The following is a 17,435-nucleotide window of genomic DNA, read 5'->3' on the forward strand; positions in this document are numbered from 1 at the left end:
AAAGCTCCATAGCCCGCGCGGAGGATCTCCCGTGGCGGCGATACTTATTTACTAACGCTAAGATCTGAAGAAGTGGCCCGTCAAAAGCCGGATATCTGAGCCGTGCCGATAGAGACTAGAGGTGGATATGACCGGAGCTGGAGGAGTGGAATATTGCGTTCAAGCCGAGTGTCGCGTTCCCGACTTGAAACCACAACGGTCAGCTCTCCCAAACAATGAGAAACAACGATAAACTCGGTGTCACGTCGATTTCAAATAGGGCGCAAACAGCTCGCCCTTTGAAGAGTCAAATGTTCGTCAAGTTCGAGAATCTTTGTCATCGAGAACAACAAATTATGGTGAATAGATAAAGGGCTATACAGCTCGTACGCCTTCGTATCATTGCAAAACAGAGAACGCGTACTCCGATTCCCAAAGATAGTCCCTGTCTGGTCCATAGATCTGATCGATTCCCCACTCGGGTTGGTTAATCCCATCAATCCAAGATTCCTGCTCCACCACGAGACACGAATGGTCCTGGTAGAAGGTCGAAGGACCACCTTGTTCGACTTTCCGGGGTATGGGTAGGCTCGCGTTGTAGATACCGTCGCAGGTATACATCTGAAGAGCGGCTTGGTTGGTCGTAACATCCAGGCTGTGTGTAGGTTGTTAATAAAGCGAGAAGTGTTCCTTTCTACGCAAAAGGACTCACCGAATACCGGAGTTAACACTCCAAAGGGAAAACACGGGGCTATCGGAGGTATTATTGTCGTATATCCAGCAGTTATCGAAACCGTCGCAGCCTAGAAGCCGCAATCGTCAATCACATGTTGTCGAAATAGTAACGTAGAACTTGCCTGTTCCACAATAATCCAAGCCGATCGTCTGATTGATAGCAGCACCAATGGATTTGGCCGTCCGGAAATTGAGCGGGGTGCCCGTGACGTTGACAAGCGAACCATCAGGAATGAGTATACCGTCTGCGCCAATAACTTGGTGTGCAGGGAACTGAGCAAAATGATCATCGAGAGTCTGAGTCTCTTGGTAGGCCTCAAAATTCCAGTAGTGATGACAGCTGAGCATGATGGGCGTTTGTTCAGTCGCAGTGGCATGCATTTTGATTTTCCATGTTGCATTATTGTCCAAAGTGTATGTGATCTAGGCAAACAGTTTTAGGAAGGCGGAGAATATCTGAGAAGAGACATATGGACCTACATTGGCGTTGACAGTACCAGGGAAGCCCTCCATGCCATCAGGGTCAGTCAAACTGAAGGTCACGGATGAGTTAGTGGTCTCTTCGATCGTCCATAACCGCCGGTCGAAACCGTCTTCTCCTCCGTGAAGGGTATCCAGGCCTGGATTGGGCGAAGCGTTACAAACTCAAACCTAATTGACACTGATGAATCCGACTTACCGTTATTTTCGTTAGCTGATATGTTGTAGGTGTTGTTCCCGATGGTAAATGTGCTGTTCTTGATACGATTCGCGTACCTAGGAAAGAACACGTGATGAGGGTTCGAGCTATGCTCAATAGGTAGATAGTGATTTCTGTACCTTCCAACTACTGGCCCGAAGTATGGGTGGCCCAGAGCGTCGGTCAGATAGTTAGTCTAGATCAAGGATATTGTCAAGACAGCACGGCGTCGACGTTGGAGGCACAACGTACGTGGTTATCATATCCAAGGATAATGTCCCTAAAGTTTCCGTGCTACAATGGATTGGCATTTCAGTCAAGTCCCAGTTAGATCGTAGAAAGGTAACCAACCTTGTCTTTCACCCAAAAATTCGTCGTGATGGCACCGTACGGGATGAAATGTGCCTTCGCGGACCCATCGGGTGCTTCAAGCTGTACCAGTTTCAACGGCTGAAGGCGTATAATATCGCGTCAGAGGAGTTCAGTTTCAGAGTGCAAGAGCGAAGTTCACATCGTCGGACTGCCGTGGAGGAAGAGACGTAGCCTTGGACAACCCGAGAAGAAGACAGACTGAAAGAACTGCGGGAAGAATCATCGACGTAGCTGGAACGGCGAAGGGTGGCCGTTCAAAAAGACTAGGGAGTGGATGTGGGGTTGTCCAACGGGTTGTGACCCCAATCCCGAGACGATTTATACCCTGCAAGCATTGAAATTGAAGCAGAGTAAATGGTGCGCTATGACCGCGTGATGATATTTAGGTTTTTCGAGAGTGATGCACCTCGCGAGCCTTCTGAGCAGGTGACAAGAGTGGTAGACGACTATGACGGCAAAGCGATGGTCAGGGGGTCGGCAAGCGAGTCAGAAACGTCGTGCAGCATGCGATGGAGAAGAGTGCGAGTTCTTTTACTACAGGCACCATCAGCGTCGCTCAATGTAAGAGGGAGTGTCAATAGCTGGTGCACAAGAAGAACGTTGTGTGCTGTAGAGATGCCTCGAAATTTCGAAATCTTGGGCGGAGTGGATTGGACGCGATTATTTGTCAGCGACGCGGCAGCCGTCGGCTCCTTTTTGTTGATTCGGCGCTTTTTTTTACTCATAGATGGCCCGGCACGGCCGAGCCGGCTGAGCGTTGGCTCCGGAATATGAAACGGCGTAGGAACAACAGCCGAGCATGCCCGGCTGTTTTGGAGCTTGGTTGGAGCACGCTCCTGTTGTGCGGAAAGTCTCGGAAGGTGTGCTCGCCGTGATGGCGTGACGTGACGTTGTTTGTTCTTAGGCTAGGCCTTCCGGCCAATTATCGACGGCGATCTTCCTACTAGCCCCGACTAGAAAGCCTTCCGAACGTTGTCCGTCCTCAGTCCGAGACTCAAAATCTTCTTCCCTCGGAATTGGTCGGGGCTCCATCTAGCATAGATCTACTGAGCTTTGTCCCTGCGAAACGTATAAATGGCTGCTAGGCTGGGTTCTGGTGCTCCTTGTTTTCAGCCTCTGCTTCCCCTTAGACGTTCTCGCTCACGCTCAATATTTATCCACGAACGATGACACACTTAACTTCTAGTCCGAGTTCGCCGCTACCATCTACCACACCAACCGCGGTCTCCTCTCCTGCTCACTCTAATCTCGACCTTACTAGATTCAACTCTCCCCAACATGATTCTACTCGAGCTGATCTCTCATATCCATTCGAAACTACCAATGTCAATCCTGTTGGACAACTTAATGAATACCGTGCCAGGTCACCTACGGGTCTCATACCGGAACGCTACTTGGAACCCATCGCCTCCCGGACAAGTGAACAGACACATACACGCACCGTCATTGATGTAGAAAAGGGAGGAAAAACCAAGGGATCGAAAGGTTTTCAGTTCGTGACCTGGAAGGTGGACGATCCAGAAGATCCGAGAAATTGGAGCAATCTTTACCGATGGTGTACGTCATCCTGTCTCCTCAACGTCACTCCCAAATTTGCTGACGACAATATCCACAGATATTACCGCTGTATGTTCGATCGCCGTTGTACAAGTGGCATTCGCAAGTGCTGTCGTTACTGGTGATTTCAAGGGGATGGAGAGCGAGTTTGGAGTCAGCGAAGTAGTCGTCGCTCTTTCTGTGTCTCTGATGGTCGTTGGGTTTGGGTGAGTACACTCGACCTGTCGTATTATGTCATGTAATCCTAACGGTCGTTTTCTTCTCAACATTTCAGTTTGGGTCCGCTAGCTTGGGCACCTCTAGTATGTCTCTTCCTCGTTATTTGTCGACTGTATGAATACTAACACAAGCTACCATGTAGTCCGAGCTATATGGACGTCGGCCACTGTGGGTCGGCCCTTCTCTCATCTACGTCAGTAAGTACCACATCCCTTACTCTCCTTCCAGAACGTCACGCTCAGTTCCTTACTCCAGTCTTCAACATACCCTGTGCTCTTGCGCCAAATATCGGCACTCTACTCGTATGTCGCTTCTTGTGCGGGTTCTTTGCCTCGGCGCCCCTTACCCTTGCGGGCGGCACGATCTCCGACGTATGGGACAACAACGAACGAGGACTTGCCATCGCTTTGTTCGCTGCTGCGCCTTATGGTGGGCCTGTCTTGGGTCCTATCGTCGGTGGTTTCGTTGGAGAAAACATTGGATGGAGGTGGATGCTTTGGGTGAACATGATTTTCGCTGCTGTCACGTAAGTCGTCTGCCTTCTTATATTTCTTTTGGAGTATGACGGCTGACAATTCCCATTTCCTATTTAGAACGGCCTTCTCGTGCTCTATTCCAGAAACTTTCGCTCCAGTACTGCTCGGGAAACGTGCGGTAACGCTGCGGAAGGAAACTGGCGATGAATCCATCGTGACAGAGCAGGAGATTTACGGGAAATCCGTCGGACAGTTGTTGGTTGAGACGCTTATCAGGCCTTTCGGTAAGTCGTGGTTGATTCTCCTTGTCACTATGTCTTGCTAACGAACCGTCGCAGAAATGATTGTCACAGAGCCTATCCTCCTACTAATGAGCTTATACATCGCACTCATTTACGGTCTTCTTTATGCATTCTTCTTCTCCTTCCCTGGTAAGTCTCTTGGCTTTTCTGCTTTCGAAGTTTACGCGACTGACGTACCCCCTCGCTCAGTCGTTTTCGGGGAAGGTTACGGTTGGGACGATGGCCGTGTCGGCTTGACGTTCCTTTCGGTTATCATCGGCCTGCTCCTGGCTCTCTTCTTTACGCCACAACTGGAGAAAGATTATCTCCGCCGCTGCGCTGAGCGGGGTGGAAAAGGCGAGCCTGAAGACAGGTTGATTGGCATGATGATGGGCGCACCGTTTGTTCCTATTTGTAAGTCTTCGGCGATTGCTCCATATTCATATATCGTATTAATCTATGTTTCCGACAGCCCTTTTCATCTTCGGGTGGACAAGTCCTCCCTATGTGATGCCTGGCGGTGGCAACTGGGTTGGCCCCTGCATTTCTGGAATTCCCTTTGGCTTTGGCAGTGCGTATCCACTTGTCATCCCTCTTCATAATTTCCACAGTCGCTCATGTGTCGCCTTCCGTACAGTGGTTATCATTTACTTCTCCGCCAACGCCTTCCTCATTGACGCATTTCCTGGCTATGTCGCGTCTGCTCTTGCAGCCAAGACCGTCATCCGATCTGGGTCGGGCGCTGCTATGCCTCTATTCATCACTGCTATGTACCACAACCTGGGCAATGGCTGGGCCGCAAGCGTCTGGGGTTTCGTCTCCTTGGCAATGGTACGTTCCGCTCCGTACACGCTGAGACTTATCACTAACCGATCTTTATCCATCAGATTCCTATACCATTCTTCTTCTACCGGTATGGCCCGCAGATCCGTGCGCGGTCAAAGAGAGCTACTACTTCATAAACGGGCTGCTCTCCGTTTTGGCTGGGGTGTGTTGTCTTTGAGGGGCTGTTGCTTTTTTTGTTCGGAGTTTTGCAGTTGCTGTTGTTGTTGTTTTTAGGACTTCTCTCTCATTGAGACTCTTGCATTGTATTCTACATCACTAATTTCTCTCACATTCACATGTCAACCTACCTCCGACAATAGAATTTCTTATCATTTTACCATTTTTAAATCATCATCATAGACTAGTATACCCTGTTCAATGCGCGCGACTTCGATATCCTGTGGACGATAGTATCCTTTTCTCAACTTTTATAAGGGTCAAGGAAAAGGAGTCGTCATGGTACTGGTCGGCGCGCCGGCGTGTGCCCTTCCAACTTCCCTCAGATAGCCGACCTGTTCTTGCGCCACTTGAACGATGATTACAGTGTGAGCCGGGATACGCCGATCGCGATGAGTGGCGGAGCCACCGATTTTGAATGCTACAGACGTCACTGGTACTCGCTTCCCTTGTGGACGTACAGTCTACAACTCGAGTACGACGACGACAAACGCTCTACAATCTCTGGTTCATTATGTCTTCTTCATCTGTTCTTTCGCTGCCACCGGAGCTGCTCATCAAGATCCTTGAGGATCTGGACTACAAAGCAGTACTAACCTGTCAGCGAGTAAGCCTGATCACATAAATCATTCTCTATTTCTTGCTTAGACTTCACGCGGGCAACTCAGGTATGCAAAGCCTTCCAAGAACTCATCGATAGCAGCGTTACAATAAAATATCAAGTCGCTCTCTCCGCCGGCGGCTTGTCAGATGGGCCACCGAGTCTCCTCACGCCGTCCGAACGCCTCAAGCTACTTCAAAAACATCAACGCGCATGGGAGAGACTGGACTGGTCGTATCATGAGAAAATGGAGATGCATACAGGAGGGCTGTGGGAGTTGTACGGAAATGTGTTGGTGCAGAGCAGAGGCCCGGTTCGGAGACATCTCGTCTTTCACCAGTTGCCGTCGAGATTGAGGGGGATCGAGGAACGGAAGTGGGAACTTACCACTGAGTTCTCGTTGAGAGACTTTGGAATCGATCCTTCTCAGGATCTGCTGGTGTTGTTGGAAGCTCGACATCCGTATGTCTTTTTCTTTTCATCTATGGTTTGGATTGTGGTTGACTTTGGCTAGTCACGGTGGCGTCCACCATATTCACCTTCGGTCGTTATCCACCGGCAAGGAACATGGTTTGGCATCGAAGGAACAGCTGCTGCATCCCGTTGAGTTCACCACAGCGACAATAGTTATGTGGTCCTACGCCGTCCAGGTCAATGGAGACTATCTCGGGGTGGCATTCACATGTGAGGATGATGAGGTTGACAATGATGTAGTGGTTTGGAACTGGAAGACGGGTGATCGGTTATTTGTGAGTGGCCGACTGCGACTCGGATCAGGACGCTTTGAACATCTCTATCCCCTTTTACTAACATCTTTCACAATTATCTCTAGGCGCTGAGAGATATCAGTATAAGTTCTTTCACGTTCCTGAGCGATACATACATCCTCGTTGGATGTGTGGAAGGTCCCGAAGGCCAGGACGGCCCTTCGATGCTGGTATACGATTTTATACACACGCCGACCAAGGAGCCCAGCTTTCACGGGGTACCGTACGTTGCGTCGTTCGAGTGGCCCACGATGCGTCCAGATATAATTCCCCTCGACTTGATGATTCGTTCGGACCCAGCGCCAGTTTGGACGCCCGACGAAAAGCAGCGAGTTCCTTTCCACACCTCCCATACCGAGCGTCTCCTCGTCATCAATTATACGGTCATCGTCTCTGCGACGATCCGCGGCTTACAGCTCTATGTCCCCTCAAGTACTTTATTGGATCGCGTCAATTCCCTCGAGGAGGGTGTCACGTGTCACGCTTTCCCTTGGGATTCATGGGGTCCCACTGGATCGCGCCTGACCAAACAAATGCTCAACTCGGCCGTCTGGGTGTGTTATGTATTCGGGATGAAGTACATATCGCAAAAGCCGTACAACTGGCTCGGGGAAGAAATAATAAGTGTCACGGATTACCATCCTTTACGTGTTCGTCGGGTTCTCTGTGCACAAGAAGGAGAAAAACAAGAGTGGAAAGTCATCACAGACCCGTACGTTATGTGGCGTTCATTATTTCTCCAGTGGCGTTCTGTTGACAGTGACGTCTATCCACAGCACCGTCATCGAGGGCGGCTGGCTACAACAAGGACCTGTCGAGTCTAGCTTGCCCTATCTCCGTAAAGAGATCAACCTGCCGGACGATATAGTAGAACAAGAGGACGTAGCGCTCATGATCAGTGAAGACACGCTGATCGCTCTCGAGAAGGTGAGTCACCACCCATCGTCCTGTTCTGTTACGTCGTCGCTGTTCTGAAACTGGTGCGCTCTCAATCAGGTGTCCACGAGTCCGCGAACAATACACCTGTACACATTTTGATACGTATAGAAATCTTTCAAGACTCCTGTTTACCTGCATGCGAACGCGCCGTGTGATGCGTATTCAGATGTCACATTCCTTCGTCCCCTGTTGAGTAATTAATTGTCCGTTCGACGTGCGGCGTATCTTAGCCAATATCACGCAACTGCCATCTTGGGCACAACATACACTGCGCTAATACCCCTCGGACCAGTTAGGTTGCTACAGGTTTGATAGACGCTGAAATAGCCACACCTTCTGAGACAATTATGGACGGTCTCAGCGGCTTTTGAGAGACGCCGGAGGATGAGAATCAAGGCGCTATTTTAGCCAGGCGGTGAATGGTTGATCATGTTTTGAACGTTGTATCATCTCGATGAAACCCAAAGGCTGTATTTGTGTCAAGTGAAGTGAACTGCCATGGAAGGTCGGAGAAATCTCAATAAGCTCTCGCTTTGCCGCAACTGACGAAGCTTTGAAGCCTGAATGTTAAATTTTTTGCGAGCCTGGCCGAGCGGCACTACTAGTTCAGCCAGCCAAGGACATGAGGGGGCGAGGGTATGAATGCCCAGTCGGAAGCCTGTCGCAGTCATATGGGTGAACGATTATGTAGGGTGCATCGATGCATGGAGGGACCTGAGCGCACGGTGAAGTGGTGAGGGCAAAGCGCTGTCGGCCGACGGATCTGATAAGATTAGATGGGATTGAGGGTCGTACCTCAGCGTCTTTCTGCCCCGACTTTCTTCAACCTCCTCCTTGGTTCAGGCTATGCTTCGTCCATGAGTCATATAAACACCCCCTCCACCCCCCTCCTGCGCCCCCCATCACTTGAAGACCCCCCGCCATGATGCGCCATACATCCCTAGCCGTATCCCGCACAGTCTCAGCCGCAAACAAGTCTCATACCTTCAAGGCTTTCTATGCCGTATGTTTTTCGTCCTCGTGTTCACCGAAAACTTCTCAACTCGACATATAGACTGTACGAGGTTATAGACCTCATCCAGAGCCAGAGGATTTAGAGGGCCCTACCCCGACGAATGTTCGTTCGTCATTCTTCGCTTGCTTCGTTCAAAAACTGAGTATCGAGTAGGACTTCATCTTGTCTATTCTTCGAGCGAACCCTTCAACCAGAGATGCGAAGTCATACCTCAGCCACTTCGGCCTTCGTCCTCAGCCTACTCTTCCAAAAGCTGTCCCTCAAACCGAACTTCCCTCTTTCCCTGTCCCAGCTACAGAAACACAAAAGGCTACCCTTCTGACAGACGCAGCTCCCACCCCTCTCGTCGCCTCAATTCTTAATCCTATTCACCACCGTACCGCTTTAGTCAAGGTCCAGGGTCCTTTCACGGATCGACAGCTAGAGAGTATCACTCGGGGCATCATCTACCTCGCCAAACTCGGTCTCGTCAGCGTCATCGTCGTCGAGAACGACGAAATACCCCGTGGCGAGGAAGGCGAGCGCGAGAGTACCATGAACGAGGTCATGCGGGTCGTCGGAGCCTTCGAGAGGCATGGTGCTCAAGCTCGCCCCGTTCTCAGCGCCATCGCTCGATTAGGTCCCAAGGAGGGCGACGTGGAAACGCCAGGAAAACCTCTTCCCGAGGCCCACACGTCAGTCTCCGACCTCGCTCCTATTCGTTCAGCGCTCCGTGCCGGCGAGATTCCCGTGCTCGCTCCTATGGCCGTCGACTCCTTCTGCCGGTCGGTCAGGGTAGACGCTAACGATGTCGTAGCAGCTTTGGCGCGTGGTATGGTCGAAGCTGCAGAAGTTGATGAGCGTGAGGTTCAGCGCTCGGGTGCAAAACGGGAGATCGACCTTACACCCCTGCGGCTCATGATTATCAACCGCGAAGGTGGTGTGCCCTCGTATGCCCGTTCTGGATACCCCCATCTTCTCATCAATCTCGCCTCTGAGTATGAGCACATCCGGAATACATTTCAGCCAGATTGGAAGACCACCCATCCTACCTCGCTCTCCAATCTCGCGCTCGCTCGTACTTGCTTGTCGTACATGCCCCCTTCGTCATCAGCCGTCATGGTCAGCCACCGCTCCCCTAGTTCCCTCATCGGCAACCTCATCACGAACAAGCCTGCCGTCAGCTCTAGTCTTCCTCACGCACTTCTGCAAGGCAACCGGAGTTTGACCTCCAGTACTCCCACCCTCCTACGCCGCGGCCTCAATATCGAGGTCATCCGAGACGTTCACAGCATCGACAAGGTCAAGATGACTGCGCTCCTCGAGCAGTCTTTCAACCGAACATTGGAAGCAGACGAATTCTACAAACGTCTCGAGAGCGACCTCGATTTCGTTATCGTCGCTGGTGACTATGCTGGTGCCGCCATCGTGACGAGGGAACCATGTCCCGACTCCCAATCATTCTCTCCTATCGCCTACCTCGACAAGTTTGCAGTTCTCCCAAGCCACCAAGGTGACGGCACCGTCGACTTCCTCTGGGTCGCGCTTCACGATGAGACATACGGTCTCGGCCTCACCTTCTCCGTCAACCCGAACGGTGGTAAGGAAGGTCGCGGAGAAGGCCAGGATCTAGTGTGGCGCAGCAGGGCGAACAACCCTGTGAACAAGTGGTACTTCGAGCGCAGTTCGGGTCATATTCGCTTGGGTGATTGGGTGCTGTTCTGGTGCGATGCGGAGAAGAGGTTGCAGACGGAGGAAGGACGTCGTGCGTCGGCTGGTCTTTCGTACGTCGAGTCGTGGGAGCGCGGGCGGTTGTCGGCATGGGCGGACGTGGTCACCAAAATTCCTTCGAGCTGGAGGAAGCTTCAATGATCTCTACATCTCTACATCTCATCTAACTCTGTATGTACTCGAGTATTCCCGGACGTTGACCTTGGCGGATTTATTTACTTACCCAAAAAGCGTGTATCAGTTTGTTTGTGTTTGTACCTGTGCTCCTTCAGACTTGCTTGCTCGCTACTATCTTTATGACCATAGAACTAATATATTGCGCACTGTTGTGAAGGTGAAATGGAAGGAGGGAGGTATCGCGTGTCGGGTAAAAAAGAAAGGTAGTGCATATGGAAAGGGTCAAGTACTGCTCCTCCGGGGTTTTCGATGCCTAAGTTGCCTCGTAGACTTCGTCTGTGTCTGTGCCTCCAACTTGGCCGTCTTCACCTTGACCACCTTCTCCGGCTCAGCCGAGCTATTCTCCGCGCCTTGCGTAGCAACGGTATTGACGCTCGAGGAGTCGGCGAGCGGAGAGACGGTGATGAGCTTAGCACGCTTCCAGGGCTTGAACTTGTGGCCTTGGTCGACAACGGAGACGGTGAGGCGGTTGATGCCCGAGACGACGAGATCTCTGAAACGGCCTGTGGTCCAGGCGTCGATATTTCGGAGGAGAAGGAAAACGCGGATGATGTCGGCGGGTCGGTCGAGAGACCATTCGTGGAACAGATCGTCGTTCGAGCCAGATTTCTCCGGTTGACCCGTGCCAGGATATGGAGCGGAATGCAGGAACTGTTGTCCGAGATGCATCCATTCAAAAATCAGCCACCGTCATGAAACCAGTGAATGTGAAGTAGTGGTAGAAATTATGGTGCACTGACCTTCAAGTTCTCTTTCTCATTCTCTTCCCACCAGTCGACATGGGCACGTACAGTCCCGTTTGCCCAGATAAGACCCAGAACAGGCGCTCTGATGCCCATGCACTGCAACTGCCTCAACGCCGATGCAGTCGCCATCCTGTTCTGCCTGTACGCGTCCCCGAACATAGTATGTATCGGCTTCTTATCCTCGAAGAAACTTGACGCAAACTCGAAGCATGGTGTGCTTGGGAGCTGAGAACATGGTGTGGACTGGTTCGCGAAGGAAGTCAAGCCGGAGCCGCGGGCTTGTTTGCTGGATTTGAGGCGTTTGTAGGGGGAATGGGCGGAGAGGGAGAGGTGTCGGAGGGTGTGTTCGGGGAGGAAGACGGCACCGTCGGGGATCACCGTTTTGGTGTTGAGGATGCGGAGAGCATCTGATTTAGCACGGGGGTTTCGCAGAGGTTGGGGTAGCGCTATTGTTGTTTCTGGTCTGAGCGGGAAGTGTCAGCCAGCTACAGAAGAATGAGGAGAAACTGCGTCCGAAAGGAAATGTGTGAAAACGTACCGGTATTCACTTCGGGTGAGGGCAATGCTGCGAATGATCTCGTATCTGCCAAGGAGCAATACAATAAATGATGTGTTTATTTTTAGTTTCGGAAGGTCTAGAACGCACACATTGCCAGCATATTCGGCTTCAGAAACCTTCCTGTTCTTACTTCGACGCAGCCTCTTGAGAGCATTCCAAGCACGAAATACCCCTTGAAGGTCGCCGAGCAGGTCGTAGCTGCTTTCTGTGTTGGCATGTACGTCCTCTGAGAACAATTTAGGTGAGGCTTCTTGCGCGTCTTCAAGAAACTCGAGAAACAGCGGAGAGTATTTCTGTGTTCGCTTGAACAGTTTCGTGGACTGCGTGCCCGAAGGACACGCACGAGATGAAGTCATTCATGAGCGAGACCTGAAAGGAAGAACAATGCACAAAGGCTAATGGAACGCGAACAGACCTCGTCAAGCCATGAAGCTGGCAGCACGCCATCTGTCAAAAAGACGTCAAGGACTTCGTCTCTCATATCCTTGGGCATATCTGAGAGACCCGCTTCCTGACAGCCTTGGTAGTTGCCCCAAGTGTCAAAATGTGCGGTGTTTCGTGCGATCCTGCGCAGTTTATGGTGTCAGTAAACACATAGCATCAATAGAGCACAACATACTCAGACGCAGATAGACCACGCGCTTGACGCGTCGTCTTGCGTGCTGGAACTGAAGAAGCTGCTGAGTCTAGTGAAGGTCGCATGCTGTCGTATACGTGGGGCTGTAATTGCTTCCGTCACCGAAATGTAAGATAGATAATTGCTGTTGAGAGTAAAGACGGGCTGATAAAATCGGCGGTGTTATGATAAATCGTGCAAGTCGTGAAGCGGATGAGGGTTTTGTGGAGAGGACGTTTTGACACGTCCTCAAAGTCGGTGGGGGGGAAGAAAGAAGTTGGAAAGAAGAGCTTCACCGCGTCGCGACTTCATTTACGTTCAATGACTTCCTTTTGGGGTAATCTCGCGTGGCAATAATAAGCACCCGTGAAATACTTCCGTCATCGGATGCGGTTGGTAAAATGGTAGAAAATACAGTATCACATGCGTTACAACCCGTTAGAAAAATGTATCCAGCAGCTGTCGCGAGTATTCGACACCAAGCTAGAGGAGTGAACGCTATCAGTTTGGGTGTAATGCGCGAGCATTGATAGGTGCTTACGAATGTTGCCGCGTTCGCAGGGAATGCCTTCAAGGTGTGACAATTGAGCGCTCGAATTGACAGGCCTGAGATCGCAAGGCAGACGTACCCGTGCCATAGCAGGCCCAAATCCTTTCCATAGAGCACCCGCCCCATCAGCCGCAATGGTCTTCCTCAAGCAATCCATGATTCCGGAGTATGTTCCTGTCGGCGCAGACTGTAGCCGTGATTTAATGACCTGCGATAACAGACATCGACTTTCAGTTGGAACTCTTCGCGAGATTGTGACTTCGAAAACGTACATCGGGAGGGATAGCGATGGCCCACATCGCAACACCAGCAGTCCCACCGGCGACGATGATAGCACCCAAGTTCAGATCGCCAGGAGTGTGGCCGACCGGCGTGAGGTATTTCTTCGTGGCCTCGTACGCGACAAAATAACTGCAACATCCCAAGTCAGAGAGAACGGCGTGGTATCGGTGAAAGGACTCACGCTGCACTTCCAGGTCCGTCACGAGCTATTGTCGCTCCAGAACCGCGGAAGATACTACGCAAACCACCCTCCTTGTAAAGATGCTTCATAACATCCAAAACACCTGTGTATTGCTTGCCTGATCCACCCTGTCCCTGAATCTGCGCAATATGAAACACATCAGCAGACTGGAGGACTTTGAAGAGAAGTTAACAACGTACCTGCAAGAGCACCTTTGCCCTCTCGACCGGAGCAGTCACCGCGGTGGTTGGGACGGCAGAAAGGAAACCAGCTGTGGCGAGTTCAGCGTAGGAGAGAGAAGTGGAAGTCCTGTTGGGCGTGAGGGTGAAGATCAATCCCTTTGCGGCATCGTATGCCTATAAGAAACGTCACAGTGTGTCAGAGGCTAGTGCATACCTCCCCATAGTCATCAACGTACCCAGAATGACATAGCGAATATTGGCGTGACACCAAGTAATGGTGGTAGCATGCCGCGGTACAGACTACATATTTGGCGAGTTTAGACGAGACAGCAGGCAGATAAGTAAAACACGTACCCGTTGATTCCATCTCTAGCAACAGTTTGTTTAACGACATCAATGGCGCCCTTGTACACTCCTGGGGAAGCGGTCTGCAACCTCGTCTTCGTCAGGTCGAAGGGATGACCTGTTAGATAGAGCGGATTCGCACTTTTTTCCTTAAAGAAAAGTTTGGATGTACGAACCGACCAAAACAGCAGCTACACCACCGAATCCACCCGCGATGAACGACTTGACGTTCTCAGCAGCAGTAGTCGCTGCCCTGGTCTCCCCAGATCCTTTGGTGTCCGAACTGTCTGAACTCTGTTGGGGAAAAAAGACAGAGAGTAAATGTCCCATATTAAAAATTAATCAAGGGTAGCCCACCATTGTTTATTGGGATTGTGGTGGTGATCGTGCAGTAGAAAGCATGCAGCGAGCAATATAAGGGGTAAGCAGCTTTGGAGACATCAGGAGCTTATTCTGGCGTCCGGCTTGCTTGGCTTGGCTTGTGATTTATGCCCTCGCTTGATTGGTTGCGCAGAATTATCTGTAGATTAGATCGCTATTTACATCTAAGCGCCAAAACGCACGTTGAAGCGGCGATCGTGTCGATGTGCATATGATACGAGGGACAGCGGCATCGTGGGCGGTACAACGGTACAACAGTTGGCCGGAGCGCCAAATTCTCCGAATGCTTTGGGTCATAACAAGTCCAAACAGCAGAACTACAAAGAACCACCCGAAATGGACGGCGCGCGCTCACTTCTACAAGTACTACCATACAGGTCAAAGCACGACTCACGAGTCGACACCCAATCAACAGTGCTTCAGTTCAGTATCTAGGCCCGACCGCAAATATACGTACGCAGTACTAGGAGGACATTACGATCAAGATGTTATATACAAGAGAGATGTCCAACAAGAGTGGAGAGAGCTATGTGGACGCTGTTCATTCACGATGATACTGGAGACATAGATGCGGAGAATGTATTGAACCCAAGAAAGTATGCGACATATGATACAAACCGATCAAGTCTGGTACCATGCTCGCTTGCGCGAAGGCATTTCGACTTCTGCTTTCCGTTTCAGGGGAGAACTCTTCAGTGCAGAACTCGACGCAGGCTCATGGTGTTGTTCTTGAGTATTCTCGTGCAATGACTGGCCAGTGGTGTGGGCTCGATATTCCTCTGCACGACGGTGAAGGTCTGACATATAATCATTGAAGACACTGGCAGTAGAGAAATAGGATGGTGCATACCTTCCTTATGGGACCTGTAATACTCCTGCCAGGCGAGAAAAGTTCTTGAAGAATACTAGAACAAAAAAAACTTAGCGCTCTTACCACCACGGTACCAAAGAGATGAAAGGCTGACTTTTTCTGCAAAACCGTTGAATCTCTGTGCTGCAGTCATTCCGGACCATTCAGGATGCATCGCGATCCATTTCGCCATAGCGCGAGCATCCGCGTCCGTATAATTATGCCCGTGTTTGCCCATCTCGGACTCGTCCTCTGTTGAAAGTTGCAGGTCGTCTTCGACACCAATAGATGAACCAGTCGGATTATCGGAACCGACTGACTCGTCGACGCCTGTCTCTGATCCCTCATCCGGTGTGTGGATCCGGACAGCCTTCGTAGACCGTTTCTGTAGAAAACCCGCATCAGAGAGAAGTTTTCTCGCGGCTGGGAGTTCCGTCGTCCTTTTCTTCCACTGGGGGGCAGAATGATGGTCCGCCTTGGAACAAGGACGTATAAAGAAACCACATGTTAGGTTGTATTATGGGTACAACGAAAACGGCCCGAAGCTGATTTTCTGAAAACGCACCTGTCTGAACATCGAGACACACATATCGTCTATCGTACACCGGCCGCGCTCTAGTTCGTAGGTGATGACCTCGGCAATGAATCGGTCGTCCTCGCTGGTCCACGCATTCCCGCGGTTGGTTTTCGCGCGCTCCACGAACCGAGGGGGGACGGGCGTCTTGGTGGGTTTAGTCGACCGGAGTCCAGACTTAGCTAGCGCCTGAGGCGGGGCTTTCAATGCGGGTTTCGATTTGAGTGACGCTATCGGCACTGATGGATTCAAAAGTGCTGGCATCCTAGAGGAATGTAGTTTCTTCGCACGAATATTCCCAGGTGAGCTACCGACAGTGTTCTTCGGGGTGGTCGAGGACGCCTGACGGAGAGAGGCAGCATTGCGCAAGGATGTTGTCTTGTTTTTAGCAATTGAAGGTTCGCGTGACGGAGTAGAATGTAAGGAGACGACCTCTTCCGGGTCCGAGTCTTCGTTCCCGTCGGTGTAAGACCGGTGTGCAGACGCGGTCTTTGGAGGAGAACGAGGCTTCGAGGGACCACTAGTAAGCTGTGAGGCTTCCTGGGGGCCGTTCGATACAGCGGCATTAATTCGAGTAATGTTGTCGATGTAGTATCTCATCCAGGCTGCTTCGGAGTGCCCGTTCACCTGCATCACGATAAAGCCCCTATTAGTACTCAAACACAGAAAGGGAAGGAGGAAGTTGTGACACACCCCAGCAAGATTAGCAATGGCTTGACTATGAGACAGCCCGTGGCTCGCAGAGGATTCAAGAACTGAGGCAAGCAGAAATTCCTCCTGAGAACCGAATTTGGGGGTGCTACCTTGACTTGAGCTGGCCAAGTTTGCCGGAACAGTAGTGGGCTGAGGCTGTAACGTCTGAGCGCTTTGACTGTAAGACAACTGCTGTTGTTGTTGAGTATTGCAAGCATTCTGCAACCATGCAATGTACATCTGAAAGTGGTTCGGTCAAGCAGAGGAACACTCAAACACGAGGAAATACGCACGGGCCAATAGTTTGCGGCGTTGAAGCCTCCTGTGAACGTGCTGGCATTGCCCTGAGCAATGTTGAGATCAGCTCCATGATTTGCATTAGGAAATTGCGGGTAATTGTTCGACTGCATATTTCATAAGAAGAAGGTCTCTTTGTGTACAGAGGATTCAGGATGTTGTACCAGTGAGACGGAGTCGACTCGCTTGCGACTCCCACCACTGTGCACGTGAAAGGGGCTGAATGTCACCTCTAAGGGAGGTTGACTTCCACTTTTCACTTGTTAAACGAGTCGCTCAGGGTGCAGCCGGCGATGGAGTGAATGCGGGTGAGACGGGAAATGTGAAATAACAATGCAGGAAAGTCAACTTCGGTCTGCCCTAAAGTTCACCGCCACAGCGGATGCGTGGCACAGCTTCTGCGGCGATCCCCCCCGCGTCTTGCTACTTCCGTTTCAACCACGACGTAGAGCGACATTCTGGTATTTGCACACCTGCGAATGGGTATCTCTAGGTCGTTGTAGTCGGTATGTCTTTGTGGTTCCGTTTCTCTTATTTTTTGACATGAACGATTCACGTATCCCAGTTGTGCAGGCGAGTCCCACCGAGGGCTCTTCCTCGCTACGCAGAACCTCGAATCGCCCGCCTGGTTCGCCCCGTCACCTTACTCATTCTCGAGCGATGTCCTTAC

General features: G+C 51.1%; 7 protein-coding genes across 7 annotated transcripts; 3 read left to right on the top strand and 4 right to left on the bottom strand.

The window, feature by feature from the left end:
* Nucleotides 1-301: 301 nt before the first annotated feature.
* STEHIDRAFT_88884 (galactose mutarotase-like protein) lies at nt 302-2,277 on the bottom strand. Its single transcript, XM_007298194.1, has 9 exons — nt 1,905-2,277; nt 1,745-1,843; nt 1,646-1,687; nt 1,534-1,589; nt 1,394-1,470; nt 1,195-1,334; nt 837-1,137; nt 692-782; nt 302-634 (listed from the first exon to the last, which is right to left on the bottom strand). Exons 1-9 carry the CDS (start codon nt 1,986-1,988, stop codon nt 379-381), a joined length of 1,146 nt encoding a protein of 381 aa, XP_007298256.1. The 5' UTR covers nt 1,989-2,277; the 3' UTR covers nt 302-378.
* Nucleotides 2,278-2,826: 549 nt separating this feature from the next.
* STEHIDRAFT_143573 (MFS general substrate transporter) lies at nt 2,827-5,494 on the top strand. The gene is made up of 11 exons (XM_007298615.1): nt 2,827-3,322; nt 3,381-3,528; nt 3,597-3,624; nt 3,684-3,738; nt 3,797-4,067; nt 4,135-4,301; nt 4,356-4,448; nt 4,509-4,712; nt 4,771-4,869; nt 4,936-5,129; nt 5,186-5,494. Exons 1-11 carry the CDS (start codon nt 2,932-2,934, stop codon nt 5,258-5,260), a joined length of 1,725 nt encoding a protein of 574 aa, XP_007298677.1. The 5' UTR covers nt 2,827-2,931; the 3' UTR covers nt 5,261-5,494.
* Nucleotides 5,495-5,742: 248 nt separating this feature from the next.
* Nucleotides 5,743-7,863, top strand: STEHIDRAFT_143574 (uncharacterized protein). The gene is made up of 6 exons (XM_007298616.1): nt 5,743-5,907; nt 5,969-6,363; nt 6,416-6,650; nt 6,734-7,380; nt 7,445-7,595; nt 7,665-7,863. Exons 1-6 carry the CDS (start codon nt 5,815-5,817, stop codon nt 7,704-7,706), a joined length of 1,563 nt encoding a protein of 520 aa, XP_007298678.1. The 5' UTR covers nt 5,743-5,814; the 3' UTR covers nt 7,707-7,863.
* Nucleotides 7,864-8,528: 665 nt separating this feature from the next.
* On the top strand, nt 8,529-10,653 carry STEHIDRAFT_117218 (uncharacterized protein; the record flags this gene model as incomplete). The annotated part of the gene is made up of 3 exons (XM_007298617.1): nt 8,529-8,610; nt 8,662-8,724; nt 8,776-10,653. Coding segments are annotated over 3 exons (1,843 nt in total), but the record flags the coding sequence as incomplete, so codon positions are not given.
* Nucleotides 10,654-10,721: 68 nt separating this feature from the next.
* STEHIDRAFT_70652 (uncharacterized protein) lies at nt 10,722-12,678 on the bottom strand. The gene is made up of 6 exons (XM_007298076.1): nt 12,434-12,678; nt 12,230-12,380; nt 11,902-12,134; nt 11,794-11,838; nt 11,250-11,718; nt 10,722-11,160 (listed from the first exon to the last, which is right to left on the bottom strand). Exons 1-6 carry the CDS (start codon nt 12,514-12,516, stop codon nt 10,732-10,734), a joined length of 1,410 nt encoding a protein of 469 aa, XP_007298138.1. The 5' UTR covers nt 12,517-12,678; the 3' UTR covers nt 10,722-10,731.
* A 190-nt stretch (nt 12,679-12,868) lies between these two features.
* Nucleotides 12,869-14,300, bottom strand: STEHIDRAFT_47729 (mitochondrial carrier; the record flags this gene model as incomplete). Its single annotated transcript, XM_007298009.1, has 9 exons — nt 12,869-12,913; nt 12,972-12,998; nt 13,060-13,188; nt 13,253-13,391; nt 13,444-13,583; nt 13,644-13,799; nt 13,862-13,925; nt 13,980-14,088; nt 14,147-14,300. The coding sequence occupies 9 exons, from the start codon at nt 14,298-14,300 to the stop codon at nt 12,869-12,871; spliced, it is 963 nt and encodes a 320-aa protein (XP_007298071.1).
* A 350-nt stretch (nt 14,301-14,650) lies between these two features.
* Nucleotides 14,651-17,070, bottom strand: STEHIDRAFT_164480 (uncharacterized protein). Its single transcript, XM_007298618.1, has 6 exons — nt 16,762-17,070; nt 16,469-16,708; nt 15,767-16,402; nt 15,317-15,676; nt 15,202-15,256; nt 14,651-15,148 (listed from the first exon to the last, which is right to left on the bottom strand). Exons 1-6 carry the CDS (start codon nt 16,876-16,878, stop codon nt 14,973-14,975), a joined length of 1,584 nt encoding a protein of 527 aa, XP_007298680.1. The 5' UTR covers nt 16,879-17,070; the 3' UTR covers nt 14,651-14,972.
* Nucleotides 17,071-17,435: the final 365 nt, after the last annotated feature.

This window comes from Stereum hirsutum, assembly GCF_000264905.1.
Source record: "Stereum hirsutum FP-91666 SS1 unplaced genomic scaffold STEHIscaffold_1, whole genome shotgun sequence".
NCBI classification, from domain to species: Eukaryota; Fungi; Basidiomycota; class Agaricomycetes; order Russulales; family Stereaceae; genus Stereum; species Stereum hirsutum.